Source organism: Leptosomus discolor, chromosome 5 (genome assembly GCF_034619465.1).
Source record: "Leptosomus discolor isolate bLepDis1 chromosome 5, bLepDis1.hap2, whole genome shotgun sequence".
Classification (NCBI taxonomy): domain Eukaryota; kingdom Metazoa; phylum Chordata; class Aves; order Leptosomiformes; family Leptosomidae; genus Leptosomus; species Leptosomus discolor.
The window spans coordinates 6,032,888-6,053,944 of NC_141395.1; the positions used below are offsets into that span (position 1 = coordinate 6,032,888).

Below are 21,057 nucleotides of genomic sequence, written 5' to 3' on the forward strand. Positions count from 1 at the left end.
GCAGTGTCTCTTCTCTTTCGCAGTGTCATTCTTTTGTTTCATGTTGTACCACATCTGTGACTTGACTGTGTATCAGGCACAGTAACCAAGGAGCTGAATTTACATCTTAGCATTGTTATGGGAAGGATAAGAAAGAGCAAGAAACAAAGCAGAATATGACCTGCTCATTTAACCCAAAATGTCTGCATAAAAATGGTGTTACTTTGCCTACACATATTTTCTTACCCATTTCTCATTGTTGATGTACATTCATAGGTACTCTATTTTAAATTTGTCAAGATCCCATTGAACTCTAATACCTTTTCATCGGTGTACCTGATAATTTGCACAGTGGGTTAGGTAGCTTAAGCTAGGCTTCCTTTACTTTGAATGAAAAAACCTCATCCATCATAGCACAGATTTATTAGGTTTCTTTTTTTCCATTGTGGTGTTAATTACTGAGAAACATAAAAGAAGCTACTGGTGATGTCCATCAAGTGTGTTCTTATTCACTGGAGTTGCCTAAAACCCATCATGTCAGTAGCTTGTGATCTCCTGCATAATAGCTGCCAATTTATAAGAAATTGGGAAGTGTCATTAAAGCATTTCTCAGGTTCAGCTAACTGGCATTTGTGAAATAGCTACTAATGTCAGTGATCCTGTTCTTCATTAAATTATTTAATTACTACAGAGCTTTGAAAAATTGGCTTTGCAGAAAGTAAGTCATTGCTTTAACAACTAGGAGGATCGTTTGGAAAATCCAAGCCAGATTATGAACAAGTACTTCAAGAGCAGAAACATAACTCTGCTGAGGTACCTGATTAATGTAAAACACTATAGGTAATTTAATCTGTATAGCAATAGTTAACAAGAGAACAACATGAAATTAGTTTTTTTCAAAATTAGGTATATAATCATCTTTGTATTTGGTGATAATTTGTGCAACTTTGAGTATTAAAGAACAATATTACCATAAACTGCCAATAATCTGTCTTTTACAGAAAATGGAGGTTTAATTGTATGGAAAACAAAACCCCCAGTATCATTTGTGTTGCACTCTAGGAGAAAGAACTGAAGAAAAAAAAAAAAAAAGCTACTTCTCCGCAGAAAAGGATTGCTGTGAAAAACTTTCTTTATTGGAGTAGATATACCAAGTTGATTCAACAGTTTATACAATCAAATTTTTGCCTTTCTCTTCTGTTTTATTAACACAGCTACATGTTTGAAGAACTTTTCCTAATCTAAAATATGTAAGAACTATAATAAAAAAATGTATAGTGTGGTTGACCTATGCAGAGAGCGTTTACAGGTATTTGTGTGTAATTTGATGTAAGCCCACAGACACAAATAATCTAGCATTAATTGGGTAGCAAAGGAAGGATAACTTTAGCGGTAGCTGAATTTGTGATGGGGCACATCAACAAGCATGTAAAATGTTCATTTCCTTGCTCATTAGTTTGGGGTGAGGGTTTTTAAAGCACTTTGAAAACAGAAGGTACGTAAATGTTGGTAAATTGTTTTAACTAACTTGGCGTTTGAAACAATGTAGAATTTGATGGATTAATTTTTCTGAAACTTTTAAGAAAACGGATTTTAAATCTGATAACATGCGACTTTTTAAAGCTCCGATTATAGACTCCTTGTGGCAGAGCTAGAAAACACGGTTCAATACTTGAGTTTGATATTCCCAAATTTAATGTTTAATATCTAGTTGTGATCGAACATAGTGCCAGAAGGGAGAAGTGAGACGTCTGTGGGACTAAAAATGTGTTGAAGGACCTCTTCATCAGAAGATTAATTGATTTAATCATCTCTTCCTCCTAATAAAGAGTTCTTTTGTTCTTATTCCATTTGTCATTTATATCAATATGTGAAATATCTTCTTTATTATTCTTTTGATATGTATAATCTTCTGTTTCCAGATCCATTTGAGGCTTTCATAATTTTTTCTATTCGACATGAGATCAGAAAGATTGATCTTCACAAACGTGACTACAGCCTCTTAGTTCCTGGTTTAAGAAATACAATAGCACTTGATTTTCATTTCAGTCAGAGTTTACTGTACTGGACAGATGTGGTAGAGGACAAAATCTACAGAGGCAAGCTCTCTGATACCGGAGGTAAGAGTTTGATCTTTAATTTCTTAACAGTAAGAACAACTGTAGTTACAGGGTGTTAGACCTGATAAATTGTAACTGAGCTGCCATTCACAGAAACAGAATGATGGCATTCTGCCTTTAAAAAAGGTGTGTATCTAGGTTGTACTTGATGTAGAGCTAGAAAAAGACTTCTTGGTACAAAACTTTCCTTTTGCAATAGGCTACAAGGAGAAGAAAATGGCAGATGCAAAGGGCTGATATTTCTTCCTGGTCCAATGAGTACAATATTGATTTTTTTCATTTTTTAAAATTTACTTTAACCGTATTAAAAAAGTATAAGAATTTATCAGACATCTAATAAATTATCTGATCTCACTAGGTGAAAGATTTTGCTTCATAATTTTATAGTCTTCAGAAAAACTTGTTCTTTGCCCTGGTGACATAATTATGACCTATAACTCAAAATAATCTCATCATAGATACAAAAGCATTTCTACAAAATGTTCTTTGTTGAAGTGTATATTCAGATGCTTTCATCCCTGCATAAGCTAACAGAAAAAAGGATGTTTAACTTGCTTCTGTAAAAGTTCACGTATGCATTCGTACGTATGTTCTCTGGCGTGTTTGTGTTTTGTTTTCTGGGTTTTTTTCTTCTCCTTAGCAGATGGTACTTGTGGGTATTTTTATATCCACAGATCCAGACCAGGAAAGAAATATCCTACACTGCCAAGTATGTAAAGACAGCCAAGACTGGCTATTTTTCATTAATGGTTGGAGTGTTTTTATGAAACCAGTAAAGTAGTCTGCTGTCATCGCGCTGTGTTTTAATCACACTGTACCAGAACCCGAGTGACTACTGTGCTGTATTAAAATATATAAATAAAAATTTACTCCCTCAAGTCTTGCAGCTGTCAAGAACTGACTCACATCTGCAGAAAGCACTGTGCCTTCCTGGAAGTCCTGAGGGCTAACTGCTTCTGCAGTTGCCCTTTGTGTGAAAACTTTTGAGACCCTCCAGAGGAAGTATTTGGTAGGGAAGAGCTGTTAGTAGACTGTGACAGTATGACTTGTGCGTGTGAATTCCATGGAACAAAGCAAGGCTCTTTATTGTAGATCTTTTAAAAATGTGTAGTCCAAACAAGGTTCTCCCTGCCATTTCTGTCTTCATCACAATCTCTCAGTTCTCTCTTTTTCTGATTGAGAAAGAACAGAACTAGAGCTGTGTGAGTTTTCTCTAGTATGGGAGGCGAAGCAGGAGCATGTCCTTTGGCTGTGCTGCAAAAGAGGTCGCTGGTAATAGGGCACATGTATGTTTTCTGTCTTACTCTGCGTGTGACCTCTGACTTTTATTGAAAGTTTCAGAGCTTTACTCACTAAAGCATCAGAGAACTAAAAATTTCTATTCCTGTGGAATGAAGTTTATTTGTATACTGCCAAAAGTGTACTTACTTACAGCAGTCTCTCGCATTTGTAAAGAAAAGGTGTAACGTGGAACAAATATTAACCAAGAATTCACTCCAAGAGCATATGATAGACTTGTAAGTCCGTGTTCACTCTATCAGCCTCTATATTAGTTCTTTAAGACTCTTTTTTTTTTCTTCTTTTTCTTTCTCCTTTCTTTTTTTTAAGGTGTTAGTGCCATTGAGGTGGTAGTACAACATGGCCTGGCCACACCTGAAGGTCTTACTGTAGATTGGATTGCGGGAAACATATACTGGATAGACAGCAATTTGGACCAAATTGAAGTAGCAAAACTAGATGGCACTTTGAGAACGACGTTAATAGCAGGAGCTATGGAGCATCCAAGGGCTATTGCTTTGGACCCCAGATATGGGTAATTATAAAAAGGTTACTTTTTCCTGTGGCAAAGTATTTTAACGATAGAGGTTTAAGTGTGAGATTGTATTCACTGAAAATATACTTTTGAGAACTATTAAAGATGAGTTAGGAACTAGAACTCGCAGCAAAAAAGAAAATAAACCAATCCATTATTAATGTGTTTTGCCCCAGTGAAAAGGGTTAAGAAAAGGTAAGTCGGGAGAAACGGGGATATATTTGTTGGCAGATTACTTCCCTTGCTTTGTGATTAGTTTCATTTAATTTTTTAATGTGGATGTTAGCAACTGGAGCCTTTGGTCTAACCTTCCTGTGCAGTTAATGGACAGGTTTAGGCATTGCCAAGGTGATTCATCTCACTTAGAGACTGATTTTTTGGTGTCACTGAAAAAGTATAGCTTAGATGTTACTGGTAGACAAAAAGCTGAGTGAGGTAAATGCCATCTTTAAAGTGGAGATAATGCTTGCCAACTTCTGTCAGTATTTTTTCTACCTGTTCCTAAGGGATATTCTGTAAACTGGAATCATAAGCAACTGAGTGTAGTAGATTCAGCCTAATACCATAAATGTGTATTTAATCTAATACCTGTCATAATTAAATGTTTCTAATAAATATTAGATTTTTTTTGTAAAATTAAACAAAATATTTATTAAAAAGGCCAAAATTGTAGGTTTAAAAAAAGTATGCTTGACTTAAAATGTTGCCCGATTTTGATAATGTGCTAACACAATGGAAACTTTTCCCATAAAGTGTAATTTCAGCAGTCATCAAACATATAAATGTATTTCCGTATTTAATTTTAAAATCTTCACAGTAAAAAAACGTATCAACATTAAAACTTTACTTATGATATTTTTGATTCCTTTTAAAATTACCCTCTGATTTTTTTGCAGAGCAAAAATCGGCCATACCATTTATTTAAATTCAAAGTCAATAGACTTAAGTAGTGGAAGAGAAGCAAAACTCTTCATGGAACCCTTAACTCCCTGGTGAGCCAGGTGTCAGTTGTGATTCTGTATTGAAATTCAGTCTACTCCTACAGAAATTTCGTGATTCTTGGAGCTAGAGCAGTGTTTTGAAGCTATATGAAATTGAAAGCTCATTACAGAAACCTCATTAACCAATATTGTGTGTAGCTGGATCCTCTTACAGAGGCCAAAATGTAATGGTCAATAGCTACATCCTCTTCTCATAATTATTGTTCTTTTCAGAGGGGAATAAAAAAACACACAAAAAACCCGCACAAAAAAACCCTCACGAATTAAATGTGACCAAAAATAATATAAATTACAATGAGTTTGCAGAGTCATGGTATTTAACTTTAAGGAACTTGCTATGGTCTATCATATGTCTTCACTGAATATTTATTTCAGAAACACAGCTGTGAACATAAAAATAAAAGTAGATAAAGGTCCCAGATTCTGGGACCTGTGGTCCCTCTGGGACCTAAATTCTGAATTGGGACGTACATGCTTTAATGAGTAAGGATGCTGCTCCCTCAATAAAGATGCTAGAAAGCTTATTTACAGAGTGCATCGCTTATCTATAGAGATCTTTAAAGAGGCATCCTGTTGTCAGAAGAATTGGCAGATAAGTTGTTCAAATTAAATGCTTGGGAGGGAAAAAAAAAATCAAATCACCACTCCTCCTGAAACTCAAGTCTTTATCTGCCTTTTGAAAAGCTAGAAGCAATTGTATGCTACATTTTGTTAGAAGTGAGGAAAGAATGAAATCTTTGAGCACAGATGGGAACAGCTCCTCAATCTTTTCACAAATAAATATGAATAAACAAACACCGAAGCTTCAAAGTAGGTGGTTGTGTTAGGATTGCACAAGTCCTGTATCGCAATGGAGGCACGGCCACTATAGCTCCGTTCCGACCTGCAGTGAGGCTGAGCATGCGTTCTCAGCCCACGCACACAGCCACACGTGTAAGTAAATGTATGTACATAAACACGTGTGGCCGCATGGATCTGCACAGGCAGAAACTCTCAGCACTGACACAAACAAACAGCACCAATGGTCTCATCCTGATAACATCTCTGCCTGTTAAGGATGAAGGTGTTTTAGGGGGAAATACATATGGATGTGTAATGTGGATTCCTCCAGTAGCTGGTTTTAGACGGTCAGCCTACCCAGTGGCTGGCCCAGTGATCGCTGGGCTGCCCAGCTGCTGGCTCCAGGACTTGTGAGCCCCTGAGGCTGCAGCCTCGCACCAGCAGCTGGTAAGGTTCCCATCACACGCGCAGCTGTAGCTGGGTGTAGGCATCCAGTCCCACCCAGTCCATCCAGTAGCTAGCTCTGGATCCACGCTCTCCCCTGCTGTCTCTCACAAAGAGGTGCATGCAAGACGCGGTCTCTCTGCCAGCTGGCCTGGCCCCCCGGTCCCTCTGGTAGCCAACGCGCCCGGCTGCCTTGTTCCCAGACCCACACACATACACCTGGCTGCCAAGGCACTTGGTGCCCTCACCAGTTTGGCTGCACCCTTACCAGCGATCCCACGCTGACGTGCACACCCTCGCGCGCTCCAGTTGCTGGCACCCCACACGTACTGGCCCCGTGAGCTCTTGTCTGGCTCCAGCTGCTGGCACATGGCTGCCTGTACACACAGCGTGCACGAAACAGGGAGAAAGAAACGGAATTTGGTCAAAAAACAGGCTTTTTTGTTTTACAATGCTGGTGAAGCATCTAGAGAACAAGTCCTGTGAGGAGCGGCTGAGGGAACTGGGGTTGTTTAGCCTGGAGAAGAGGAGGATGAGGGGAGACCTTATCGCCTCTGCAACTACCTGAAAGGAGGTTGTAGTGAGGTGGGTTTTGGTCTCTTCTCCCAAGTAACAAGCGATAGGATGAGAGGAAAAGGCCTCAAGTTCCATCCCCCTTCACTCAGCTGCTCACCAACACACACAAACAAACCAATGAGATTAATCTGCTGCTTCTTTCATTCTTAAATAATTATTCACAGAGGCACTGTTGGCCTGGACTTGCCCAGAGGAGGCTCTGAAATTGGAGCTGGGGGAGCTTCTCGAAGCCTCTTACAGGAGCCACCACATTAGCCCCCTCCCCCACTACAAAACCCGTGTCCAGACCCCACCAGACACCGAACCACCACAATAATTTAGCCTGTTCCTTAATCTCTGCTACCTCTAATCACCTTTTTCCCCTCCCCATCCTCTTCATCTGTGGATTACTTTCAAAGGCTCTCATTATAATTTTTTTTTAATGAGCTGGGTTTCTAATTATAGAAGGAAGACAAGACAAGCTGTTACTTGTATTAATGGACATGAAAAAGGGAACATTATTAAACTTCTGGTTTTTAAAAAACTTTGAGTTTCATGATTACTCTAACACTAATAATTATTACCTCCATGTTACTCAATTACTTCCAGGGATTTATATCATTGCCAAAATTAATCTATGCTTATTCCTCTCATTTAAAACACATGAATGTTTGAACTTTTTTTCCAACTATTGTCTTATTGAACCATTTTAGATGCTTCTCCATACTTTAATATTTTCTCATATCTCTTTTTTCCTCTCACCAGAATTCTTTTTTGGACAGACTGGGATGCAAATTTTCCTCGCATTGAATCTGCGTCCATGAGTGGAGCAGAAAGAAAGATCATATATAAGGATATGGATACTGGAGCCTGGCCTAATGGCCTCACTGTAGATCACTTTGAAAAAAGAATAGTATGGACAGATGCCAGGTAAAGTGATAACAGTGTTCTTATTATCTGTTTATAAATCCTTATTCTTACATACAGAAATGTGAACTACATTGTAAGTGGAATATAGTCATATACATTATGTGCAAGTGTACAATATGTACATTTCTTTAATTGTGTTCATATTATGCATAATTTCTTAATGGTCTGAACCAGCAAACCTTAATGGCTTCTCAGTCACCTTCCTCCACACTCCCTGCCCATGGTTCCAGGAGCCCATTTCAGCTCAGCTCTCGAGCTTGGCCCCTGCTGACGTGATACCACTGGAGCACCAGTCTCCAGCCCAGCTGCAGCACTGCCTGGCAGTGCGCCCTGTTGGTCCAGATCCCAACCCACAGGATGGCTTCCTGGCCTGACTCTGTCTTGTCACCACAAACTTTTATGGTGATTTGTACTCTTGGTTGAACCTGGCTGCCACCCCGGGGCCTGCTCTGCTCGCCTCGCTTGGGGGCAGTGGGATGTGGCCCTGGACAGTGAAACCTCTGCCCTGCTAGCTGTGGTATCATCCATGGCTCCTGGCTCGCTGTGCCTCAGAGAGCAGTCACCCATTTGCCCTCCCTGACACTTATACATGGAAGACCCAAGCTATTTCACTATTTTTTTCCATAAGTTCATCTGAATGGAAGCTGATTTTCCTGCTGTAATTTCACAGCATGGAGGTAAAATTGAATTTAAAAACAATGTACAAGCAAATCTGTATTTCATATCCCTAGTTAAATCAATAATGTGAACTAAATCGTTTCTGAAGTTAAGGATTGCACTGTAAACATTCTTTGGTCTTACCAGTATGTAAGAGCAAGGTTTTTATACATTTTGCACCGATGTCATAATGGTTGTGTGATTTTTATTTTGGTTTTATGAAATCTTAAATTTGGGGTTTTCTTGTAGATCGGATGCCATTTATTCTGCATTATATGATGGAACCAGCATGATAGAGATTATTCGGGGTCATGAATATCTTTCTCACCCTTTCGCTGTTTCTTTGTATGGGAGTGAAGTATACTGGACAGATTGGCGGACCAATACACTTGCAAAAGCCAATAAATGGACTGGCCAAAATGTCAGTGTAATACAAAAAACAAGTGCTCAGCCATTTGATCTTCAAATATATCATCCAAGTCGTCAACCCCAAGGTGACTATAGAATAATTAATTATTATACGTATGAGGAGGAAAGTAGTGTTCTTTTTATATACAAATGTCTGTATACAAATATGCCTTAAACTGACAATTCCTAATTAAATGTCATGTTCAGCATTAATGTTCCTGGAGTTGTAATAGAATCTTTATTCAAACCAAAAGCTTCATGGGATCAGTGTCTGTGAATATTGCCCCTTTGGACTCTTGTTCTTGATCTGTTACAAATACAGTGCAGAACCACAGTTATTTGAAAGGCTTCCGACTCCCTTTTTTTGGTGTGGAGTAGTGCATTAGTTGCACATCTATTATTTTTCTAGTGTGTAACTGTATATATTACTTCTCTGAGGATTATGAGGATTACAAATGCAGAGATTTTATTTAACTGTTACAAATTTATTTTCCATTCTAAATTTTCTGGGTTCAGTTATGGCAATATATAGACTGTACCTAAGCATGTTGCTAATAACATAAGCAATAATTAAATCCAAATTAATTATAGAGGGACTTGGCACATTTTGCTGTGATTTCATCCTGATACCTACCTGTTGGTAACGCTGTCTGCTACTGGTCCAAAGACATCTTCCTGCCTTCCCTCATACTTCCTTTTTTCCCCAAATACTGTCCAGTTGAGGATAGGTGAAGCCAAGATACTTAGTACAGTGCTGACAATTGTCAATATTCTTCTTCCTAACAGTTATCTCCACTTCTATTATCATAAAAAAAAGGGAGTTTTAACTGGACTTTATAATTCCCCCTTCTCTGACTTTTCAAACATTGAGCACTTCAAAGTCCCTGTATCCCTGGCTTGGGAATCATAAATGTTAACAGAAATAGTTGAAAAGTGTCGTTACATAGTCATTTACTAGGAGTCCTTGGACTTCTGGATCAGAAGCTTGACTGCATTCTATGTGAAATAATGAGGAAGAGGTTGTTAGCTGAGGTAGTAATGAAAGGATATGATAGGGTGCTGAGCAGGAGAAGACAGTCCTGATTAAACTTCTTCAGTTATTTTGTTGGAAGGATACTTGGAGATCAGTTCTCTCAGTGGATCCCCACGTAAAAAGCACTAAATAAAGTGACGTTTTTCAATATAACTATGTTGATGTTTAAAATAAAGTTACCAAACCAAGTATAGGACAGGAAGACATTGTTATGATATTGGTGACAATTTCAAAACCCATTCTTGAAAAAAGATACATCAGAGTATTGATCAAAAAGAGATCAGAGCTCAGAACCTCTCAACCACAGCTGGCAGGCCAGCTTTCCTAAGATAGTCTAGCTCTTCTGTACAGCTTTCCTATGCACGTGTAGCAAATTTTTTATTGGTTGTATCAGCCATCGGAGGGATGAGTTACATCTCTGTAGGCTTTTTTTAATATATATTTTTATATCAATAACTCATGGGTTATTTGTAAACAACAAAGCATATCATCCAGAACAGAACAAATCATGATAATGGATGAGGTGAGTTGACTTCTTACTGATTATACATATGTTCAAGTTTACTTCAGCAGCTATTCTCCTGCAATCCTCTTACTGTCTCCTGTCTCCCGTAAGCTGTTCATTCTTCCCTAGTAACTTCACCATATCCAATTCTCCATCACCTGTCTTTGACTTTCTGTAGCTTATTTAGTGTGAGTGGGCCTCAGGATACACGTTATCTAGGGAGTGAGTAATGCCTTATAGATATCTCATCTATAACAACGCATAGTTGATTTGTGAATATATACTTATACATGTGTACGTGTATGTACTCCACATATGCAAATGTGAATGTCCATTTTTCCACTTGTTTTTATAGTTTTGATTTCAATATTACATTCTAACATGCTTGAGATACCACCAGGTGCATTTTCTATTAGTAAATTAAGTTCTGTTGTTACAGGACACCTCTGGGCTATGTCTAGGTATAGCTATATAGTTATAGCTTCTAGCTGTAGAAGTTCTTGGGATGTGCCCTGCAAAATACCAATGCTGAACAAAAACTGAATATGTAGTTTTATTGTGAGATATAACAAAAGGCAGTGACTTAATTTGTATGTAAGTATAGGAAAGTAAAAAATACCACTGGAGGATGACTACCAATTAGCTGTAGAATGTTGCACGATCTCTGGATAAATTTCAACTCTTCTGCAAAAAGTTGATGGTAATAGAATCTACTTAAAAATTCATATCATGTATACATGGGGTTTTTTAATATTAAGAAATTATATTTTGTTTTCCTTCTCACCAGGGGGTTATAGTGCTCGGTAAGCTATTCAGACTTTTGTGTTAGTAGGTTCTGAGCAACCTTGATTTGAAAACATTAAATCCTGACAATTTCGTATGGCTTTGTAAATGCCTCAGAACCCAGTTCTGCATTAGTTATACATAGAAGACTATGGATATAGATCTGATGTAAATGAGTACCAGCAAGTAAATTCTCCCTGCACCCTAGTTGTCAAAAGAGTTGAAGAATGCTTCCTAATAGCATGCGTTGGAAACAGGAGAGCAATGAACACAACTCACTGTTGGTTCTTGAGTCCAAGCATGAAGACAACTGTGGTTAAGGACTCGCAGTGAACAACTGCTGATCTGCCTTGCGATATGTGACGTATGCTGTCAGGATACACTTTTCTGATGGTTTTATTTTGGAATAGTAATGAACTTACATTAAAGGAGGTTACAGTTTTTCAGTGGATGTCAAGTTCCTTGGGCTTTATTACTTTTTGAAATAAGCCTCTTAAGAGAATTTACTTTTTAGGCCAGGGTACACTTCTAACAAAGCTGTCTGACATCTGGAGTATGTCTGCCCAGGATCTTAAAATATGGGTGGAGTATAAATATGCATCTCTGCACACCCCTTTCAAGTAATGTTTTTTGCTATTTGTTATAATTAGTCACTGAACTTTGGGATTTGAGGCACTGTGTTCTATATTTGGTATTTTCTCAGTAGCAGTAGGGTTCCCATTCGCCATTTCTTGCTGTCAGAAAAAAACAACTATTTTCTCTTTGGACTAGGGCCAGGCAATGTCTGTAGAGAGGGACTATAGCCTAGGGAGACTTCAGTCAGTATTCCATAGTCACAGATACCTTGGCCTCAAGGCAAGCTATAAGCTGTAGAAGGGTTTTCAGCTGTTATTTGCCAGAATCAAGAAGTTCAAATATCAAGCTGTGTAATTGCAGCTTTTATTTTATGATGCAGAAAACATAAATTCCAATTTATTATTGGTCTTCTGGGTTTGCTGTGCATTATCCTCTTTCAATGGAAGCAATTTCTTTCTACTAATCTCCAGTATCTAGCTTTACTGGAGCTAGAGAAAAATGGTGATACTATGCAATTACTTCTTAATTTTTCTTTTGAATTTGTAGCAATTTTGCAATAAATGAAACAAGATAGCATGCAGTTCAGATGCCCAAAATAAAATTAACGGTAGGCTTACATCGTAAAACATCAGTATAAATACGACACTGAAGGACAAATATTTTCTAGTCTCATCTCCATAGGTATATACCTGGGTCACCTATGTAGGTGAAAGGTTATTAGCTTTTAAAATATAACATGCAGGTCATTTTGATTGAAATAAAGTAGAGCAGAGCTAAATAAATTTCTGTAGCCTAAAGCAACATTATTTCAATTAATCTAGGACAGATGCTAATCTCAGGTAGTGAAGTTGTAGTGAGATATTTGTATGGATGATAGGTTCATCTGTCAATAAACCACCAGGGGACGGTGGAAAGCTTCTTGACCTAATGCAGAATGATGTCACATCTGAGGAATACAAGTGTGAGACCTACTCATCTTCAGAGTCAAGGTTGTGCGTTAGGAATGCTGTTAATACAGCAGACACAGGTTTTCTAGGAAGAATATTTTCTCAGCCTCCATTGTATTTTAAAAATCCACTTGCTGCGAAGAACAAGGTCTTCTATTTTAGGCACAACAAGTTGTACTTGTACCATGAGGTGTACTACTGAGGATAGTGACGAGAAGAGTAAATAGAGTGCATTGGAAGGATCACGGCTTGAAAACAGAAAGCTGTGAATTCTTCGCACATGCCCCAGTTTTTTGTATTTCTCAAGGATATTACTTTGAATTTAAAAAAAGCCACCAATGTGGTCATGGCATTAGTTTTTTTTTTGCAGATTGAATTTTTGTAGACTAAAAATCAGGACAAGCAGTATAATAACTGCTGAATATAAAGTGTATTGGTACTGCGGGGCTTTTTTGTAATGAAAACATTTAACTTCATGAAAACATGAAAAACATTTAACTTCATAGCTCTGTTTTGTTACAGTATTCTGTTGAGGCCTGGATTATAGGCTGTTTAAAATAAATAACTTTTTTTACAGAAATGTAGCTTAAGATGCACTTGAGCAAAGTTTTGGCTATTTTATTTTGTCTTAACTCAGCATCCTGTCTTTGACAGTGGCTGGTCAGTGCCTACAGGAGAGTATGGACCTTGGAGAAGGTGATAGCCGTGCTTCTCCCATATAGTCTGTCCGCTTCCAGTAACCTGTAACTCAGTGATTTTTGAACCTAAAGTGGTACCTTTGTGCTTCAAAGGCATTAAAGCCTTTGGCTGGTTCTTCTTGCATGAACTTTTCTAATTGGCTTTTGAACTAATGCAAACTCTCAATGTCTGCACCTCTGGGGACAGATGGCTCTGGTGCGTAACTATGCACTGTCTGAGAGAGGACCTAGTCTTGCTTGTTTTGACCCTAGTACCTGATGATTCTGTTCAGTGTGTCCTAGCTCTTTTAGTAAGAGGAGTGTTGCACAGCCATTGCATATGTACAAATATAATCTGTTGCTTCAGAAAAGGCTCTTCAGTGCTCATGCTCATGTATGTAACTTGAGATTGTTTTTTTAATTTGTGTATTTCTGTCCATGTATTAAATTTTATCAGACGTTTTATTTTTCAGTCGCTCTGTCATGAAGCTCTTGTGTGGCTTTTCACACTTGGATTGAATTTAATCCTTTGTCACTGCTTTTTTGTTACTTAATTTAACAGTAAATTTCAAAACAGAAAAAGTTTTCTATCAAGCGTAGCACCAGCTCCTAAAAGTACTATTTCCTTTAGCCTTTCCACATGGTAATACCCTTGCATTACAACATTTGTTATTCTTTTACATCTGCATTTCTTATCTGCCAGTGTTTTTTGAGGTCAGTCGTTCCAGACAGTCCCTTCTTAGTTTTGGACTTCTATCTTTAATTACATTTTTCTCTGTTTGTTTTTTGCAATACTTTTTCATCTCACACTGTACACTTGGGGGGTGCGGGGGATGAGGAAGAGAGAGATTCATTAACAAGAGCCTCAGAATTACCATAAAGCTATTGTACCGTTTACAATAGAGTATCATGAAGAATTGTGCTAACTTTGAGCTAATAATATTCTTGTTTATTTTGTTTCGTAGTGAATATGTAAATTTTTGTTAGATGCTTTACTGACCAATTCTTCAAGTGAATGATGAAAAACTGAAGTAGAACTAGTGAATATAAATAAACACGTATTTTAGAACTAATGCATTCTCTGATCAGTCCTAACTTACAAATTCCAAAGATTAATGCTAAAATCAGATACAGTCAGGTAGTATAAAGATTTTAACTTGACTGAGTACAGCAGAAGGAACTTGGCCCAATGAAAAGCAATACTGCAGAAAGTATTGACGGTGAGCAGAGGATTAGATCTATAACTGGTTTTAAATATGAGTGGGAATAGATTATCAGCAGTCTAAAAGTATCCTTTTGGTGTAACTATAGTGCATATATTTCAAGGTGCAGGCAGAATTTAATGATGTGGCACACCATTAGAGTGTAAGGTTAAAATTTGCGTAGCTAAAATCTGATACCAAGAAGGGACAGATTGAATATGAATTTAATATGGAGGATAAGTTGGTCCATAGTGAATGCATATTCAGAGTTTGTCAGAGCAGCTGTTCATTTGTCAACTGGTGATAGAATGTCTAAGGGTTTTTTTTTCAGGCTTACTGGTCAAGAAATACAAACGTTTTGTTTAAATAATGTTGTAGAGAGCAGTCAAGGAGAAATATGACCACAAAGAGTTACATATGTCTATCTGTGCTCAGTACTGTAAGAGAAATGGATTGACAAGCAATCAGCAGTGGAAATCCATTAAATAATTCAAAAGGCTGGCCAGCTGGTGAAAACGCCAGTTCTGTGGGTTGCTGTGATCAAAAGGAAAATAGATTGGTGGAAATGATTAGGAAAGGAATAAGGAACCACAGAGAGTGAACTATGATGTTATATAAATCCATATCACTCCCATATCTTGAATACTGTATACCAAGAAAGCTTGACAGGCTGACAAGAGTATGGGAAAGGTTTTTGTATGAAGACAGGTAAGCTGGCGCTTCTGAAAATACAGCTTATAGACAGACTTCTGTATTGATGGCAGTCTGTGAAATCATAAATGGCATGGAGAAGGTGAATAAGGAATGGAAGGAAGTATTAGAACTAGAATAAGGAAATAAAGAGCCAATTTTTTGTGAGTCAGAGCAATGGCATACCTATTTGCCTTCAAGAGACTTAGTTCTTAGAAAATCCAAGAACGGGCTTCGCTGTTACTCAGCAAAAGCAAGATGAACATGAAAGGCATATATGCATATGTGCTGGTGTAAGTAATTTTTAGATTAGGGTAGTTTACTCCTCCGATTGTGCATGCACGTGGAAATAAATACATCTGCTTTATACCACTTCTTTTTCCACCTATTTTGTATTCCGTGATAAACGAAGGGAATTGTGATGTGGACAGAGAGTACACAAATTGTACTGTCTCCTCTCTGTTGATGCATGTAGCACACTTTAACCACAACTCTTTCTTTAAGATGATCATTAACCAGCATGCCTTGTATTTTTTCTTCTCTATGTTCTTTTGTTTGAATTCCATACTCAATTAGCAACTTAGGAAGACAAGAACATAATGCACCGTTTGCATACAAAGCCAAGATGGGGATTATCATTCTTAGGACCTAGGGAGATCTTTGCCACAGACAGTGGTATGCATATGAAGTGGTTGAGGTTCCCCTGAAATTATTGCTTTGCACTGGCAAATTAAAGGAAATGCTTTTTCACAAAAGGTGAAGTGTTAAGCAGCAGTGTTAAGAATGGCAAAAAATGCAGGAGGCTGAATCACCAGATGATCCAAGATCCCGTACAACCTGAATGATTCTGTGATCTCCTTCACAATATTGTCAAAACCCTGAATTATGTTTCATTTTTGATGTGTAATTCATAGGGATAGATGACACATATTTACTCATATTAATAGTCCCTTAATAATTGATTCTTATCCTGAAGGGCTCCTGGAACTTTCTTAACTTCAGGCTCTTTTCCTCACCTTCACATTTTTTACCTTCCACACAAAGATGTGAACTTATTAAGGGATCACCCCTGACTTTGTCACATTGTTACTACAGACACAAGAAAAGTGATGATGTTAAATAAACGTTTCTCTATTGTAAGTTTTGGGAAAGGCAGAGTCAAATTTAGTCGTCACATAAGGATAATGAAGTATTTACAGTCCATTAGCAGTCAAAGAAGATATTAAGGCATTAACCAAGAATAAATATTTTTAATCTTATTGGCTCAGGTGACTTTTTGTCAGAGGTTTAGAAGATCTGACAGAGAGTATATGGGATGCTTCTTTAATAAACCTTGGAATAGCAAGAGAAACTGCAAAGGCTGGGAGAGGGCTGAGTGACCTCCAGTGCTGCCAGTGTTTGTAAGGGGCAAATGGGATTTTACAGAAAACTGTAAAAGCCTGTGGTTTTTTTGATAGAATGATGGAAGAAGTTAAGTAACCTGTTTATCCAAGGTTGTGAAAGTTTCAATCTTCCTTAGTTCTGATCTGACAAGTAAGTAGTTAAAGGCTTCAGGAGTTGGTGGACAAATTTAAGGAAGCATACATTGATGGAAAGGAAATGGTTCAATGAAGCAAACCTTGACATTGTCTTCAAATTTTAGTGCTTGAGTTTAAGCTAAATTTATGTCACAAAGGAATTCATACCTCAGGTTTCTCTAATTGTCTAATTACTTATATTGCAGGCTAGCATAGCGTTGGAGGAAAAAATTCTAAACTAACTGATTTTGTTAATTATAAGTTTTTCTTTATAAGTCAGTCATTACCAGTTCCCTTTTCATCACTCTTAAATTTCTAAGGTTTTGGGTTGGGTTTTTTTTTGTGTAAATGGTAAAATCAACATTACTTTCTGTTTATACTGGGAATGTCTCTTTAGGAGTGCTCTGGAATTGCGTGTGTATACTAATGAAAAAAGATCATAAGAATAGTTTGTAGGTTTTGTAAGACTAGTCTTCTCTGAATCAGCTTGCTTTCTGTTCTTTAAAGCAATTTTGGCACATCTTGTTCAATTAGTGAACTATAGGAAGCTACTTCAAAAAAGTTACTTAGGAGAGGTTTTTCTCTGAGAAAAGTAAAAATACTTTGGCATGGTTTTTTTCAAATTGTCTTTGCATGTTAGATTTCCAACTAATATTCTAGTAGGTAGATCAAACTGAGAGGGAACGTTGAATTTGCCAAAATTCATCGCATAATCCAAGCTTTGAGTCTTCACAAAACGAATTTTATTGTTCAGGTCCTCGTCATATTAACATGTTTTCATCCCACGTGTCCTGGTTAGGAGTGTACAGTTGCTTGCGTTAAAAGACTGCAAAATTAATATCTCAATGGGAAAATTTTATCCGGTGGCTTCATGAAGTTACAGTGATAAATTTTGTGGCTATACTAACAAAAAAAAAAAAAGCATGGAGAAGTGTCGAATATTAGCCTAGAAAAAGCGACTAGAGTACAAGCTCTGTTGATCAATGAGGCCAGGTTTGTCTTTAAACAGACTTGTCGCCACTTTCTCACCAGTGCACTTACACTGGTTTGACAAACCTTAGTTCTAAAAGGTGTTTTTATATTTTGTGCATTTCATTATTCAATTTTAGCTTCCAATCCGTGTGCTGCTAATGAGGGCAGAGGTCCGTGTTCTCACATGTGTCTGATCAATCACAACAGAAGCGCTGCGTGTGCCTGTCCACATCTAATGAAGCTGTCTTTAGACAAGAAAACATGTTATGGTAAGTTTTCTTCCCAAAGCCTGACAATTGTATTGATTTTAGAATTTTGAACTGGACAAATTAAAATATATAATATTAAAAATAATCTCTACAGTGCATTTTAGTAATATGTATTAAAGGGAGAACTACTTTTTGAGAATTAATAACTTATTCTAATATATGGGGTGTGTGGAGCCTTGATATTTATTACCACAGCCATTTTTTCTGTTGCTTATGTGTATGGTACGTTAGTAAAACTTATCTTTGCAAAACAGAAAGATTTATACTGTAAAGTGTGTCATCAGAAAATGATGAGTCAGGTAAGCTGAATAAAAAAAAGGTACTTAATAGCTTAAATCTCTACCTGTTCTTCTAAAGTTGTCTTAGTTTCATTTTCAGGGATTAAGAAAATGAAATGAAGAGTAAATATTAGACATGCAGCCTTACAGGGGAGATTTATAAAGAATTACAATAAACACTTTTAAGCTATAAAAGCCCTCAAAATGTCAAATAGTTGTGTCTATTATCTGTAAAACCTTGTACTACATTACTCTTTTCAGTGTTTAATAATGTTTAGGAAATAAAAAAAAAATAATTTGTCGTAGCAAGGATATTGCGGAGAAAAAAGTTATCTTTACTGTTCATTCTCAGACAGTTGCTTTAGACTTCTGAGATAACAAAAATAAACTTCTGTTTTGCCTTTAGTGTATCCACTTTTTCATTAGTGGCTGTCTAAATTAGAACAATCAATGTGTTCTTTTTCTTCCACCTGTTTGCCTTTCGCTGCTTACACATACATTGTGGAATAAATCCCGAGTTTTGTTGTTTGCAAAACTTCCCTGTTACAGTGATACTCTGTTCCCCTGAGATACCAAATGTCAGTATCTGTTACCATGTGCAAATGAAACAGTATTTTTTTAATTGGGATAAGTGGGGTAAAATTTTTAAAATAGCATTTTTAACATTTTTCCTTAGACATGCACAAGACCATATTGATTTAGTGATGTAGTAACATCATATCCAGCATCCAGAATTAATACATTTTTCCTGTGATTTTTATACTCTGTAACATACTTTATTTCTCAAGTGTCACTAGGCTGCAGGTTTTCTGGAGACGTTAAATTGCCCATCTAAACTTTATTTACACATTTCTAAAGTGGTCTCAAATGACTTGGACTTTTGTTAGCGATGTTGTGAAGAGGATGAGGAGTAATGTTTTCCTTTTTTCTAACAGAAAGGAAGAAATTTCTTCTTTACGCAAGGCGTTCAGAAATAAGAGGGGTGGACATAGAGAACCCGTACTTCAACTTCATCACAGCCTTCACCGTTCCTGACATTGATGATGTGACGGTCATAGATTTTGATGCTGTTGAGGAACGCTTATACTGGACTGACGTGAAAACACAGACCATCAAGCGTGCCTTCATTAATGGGACTGGCTTGGAGACCATTATTTCAAGAGGTAAATGTGAAACATTGAAGTAAAAGTAATTCATTATAGGTAAATGTGTGTTATAAGCATGTGTCTTGGTTTGAAAGACAGGTGTCTGCGGAGGAAGGCAAGAGCCTCCCTTGAAATGGAAGTGCAACCCCCTTCCCTCCAAATTATTATAATTTTGAAATTAACGGGCCTTCAGGCAAAGATATGGGGAATAGGAATAACAGTACTTTACTAATATATATATATATATATATATATATATATATATATATATATATATAACACAAGGCAGGGAAAAACCAAACAACCCCCTGGTTTACACTGACAGAGTCAGGAATACAACCTGACACCCTGTTAGGGTGGCAGTAGCAGTCCGATAAGATGCTGGCTGCAGTCCTCCTGAAGCGATGGATGTAGTTCTGTTGAAGCAGCGATCAGGTAAAAGAGTCTGGTCTTCCTCCGAAGGTCCAGTGGTCGGCAGGTAGCTCTCGTCCTCTGGAACTCCAGTGGGGGGGAAAAAACTCCTCTGGGAATCCAGTGGAAGAAGGCTGCTAGGGTGTTGGAGATCTCCGTTTTTATTTGGCATGGACTGCTTGGCTCCTTCCCCCCGGGCGGAGCATCTCACCATGGGATGGGGAGTTGTGAGGCAGTTCCTTGATGGGCCATTAACAGGAGATAGCCCAGGAGCGAGTTATCGATGGGTCAGGCGATAAGGCATTGTTGTGCCCATGAACAGGAGATAGTCCAGAGGGGGGAGGCAGGGAGCACCGCCCCACCTGGTCTCAACAGCTCCTGAAGATGGTGATAGAATACTTTTTTTTCCTTTTGGCACATTTTACACTGTAAGCTAGGACAGCATGCTAAAATATGAGCATGCAAATTCTAGTTAAGTGTATCTTTGACTGGTGTGGGATAATTGATCTAAACTAATTCAATAATTGATCTTATTGAAAGCAGTATTTTGTTTAAGATTCTAGTTCAATTTATTGGGATGTCCTTCTAGCATTGCTTTTATACAAGATTGAAATGTGTAGTTAACAATGGAAGTTACGTCTTCTGAGGAAGGTGGGACAAATAAACATGAAAAGCAGAAAAAGAACGGTATCGTGACACAGATTTGCATAGAATTCCCTTTGGATTTCCTATGTCCTTTGACTATCTAGGCGGACCTAGTGAGGCAATTAGCTCCATTAGAGTTATTTTTTCTTTCCAGTCCATGTAGATCTTTCAGCTTTGGCACCATTGGTGAAATGCCTGATAGGGTAGCTTCGTAATTTTGGCGATACTGGTGTTATGCATTTACCTGTTGTCTTCTTGCAGCGTGTGCCATGTTCAAACTGATTGCTGTCAGGCTGCTGGTAGTACTTAACACCATGAGGAAGAGGAATCTTTTGATTCTGTGTCTTTAAATCCTGTATACATTTATTCTGCTGTTGCTGCTTCGGCTACTTGTGATACTACAATTCAGGTTTTCCTTTTTACTGAGCTTTTTCATTATAGGTGGGTTGCTTACAGCAATAAAAGGAAACTTAGAATATTGCAAATGGAAAATCATGGCTGGCAGGGTTTTCTACGGTTAACGCCTCCATTGTTCCTTTTGCTCTGTACTTTGAATACAGAAACTTAATGGACTGTAAAATCTATAACTGATTGCTTCAACCCTATGTCAGTAGCTCTGGTATTACAGTGATACCATTTGCTGTCCTTGCTAGTGGTGTTTGTTTCCAACCACTGTCAGTTCCTCTCCTGGCAGCACATGATGTTCTTCTATTTTGTAAT

The 21,057-nt window shown here is 37.7% G+C and overlaps 1 protein-coding gene across 1 annotated transcript in view; it reads left to right on the forward strand.

The window, feature by feature from the left end:
• Positions 1 to 21,057, forward strand: part of LRP1B (LDL receptor related protein 1B) — a 578,117-nt gene that overhangs the window by 338,404 nt on the left and 218,656 nt on the right. The window contains exons 26-31 of the mRNA XM_086465459.1: positions 1,902 to 2,099; positions 3,708 to 3,912; positions 7,458 to 7,622; positions 8,529 to 8,773; positions 17,727 to 17,858; positions 19,072 to 19,299. Of these exons, the coding sequence (XP_086321585.1) occupies positions 1,902 to 2,099; positions 3,708 to 3,912; positions 7,458 to 7,622; positions 8,529 to 8,773; positions 17,727 to 17,858; positions 19,072 to 19,299 (1,173 nt within the window). The remainder of the gene's footprint in view (positions 1 to 1,901; positions 2,100 to 3,707; positions 3,913 to 7,457; positions 7,623 to 8,528; positions 8,774 to 17,726; positions 17,859 to 19,071; positions 19,300 to 21,057) is intronic.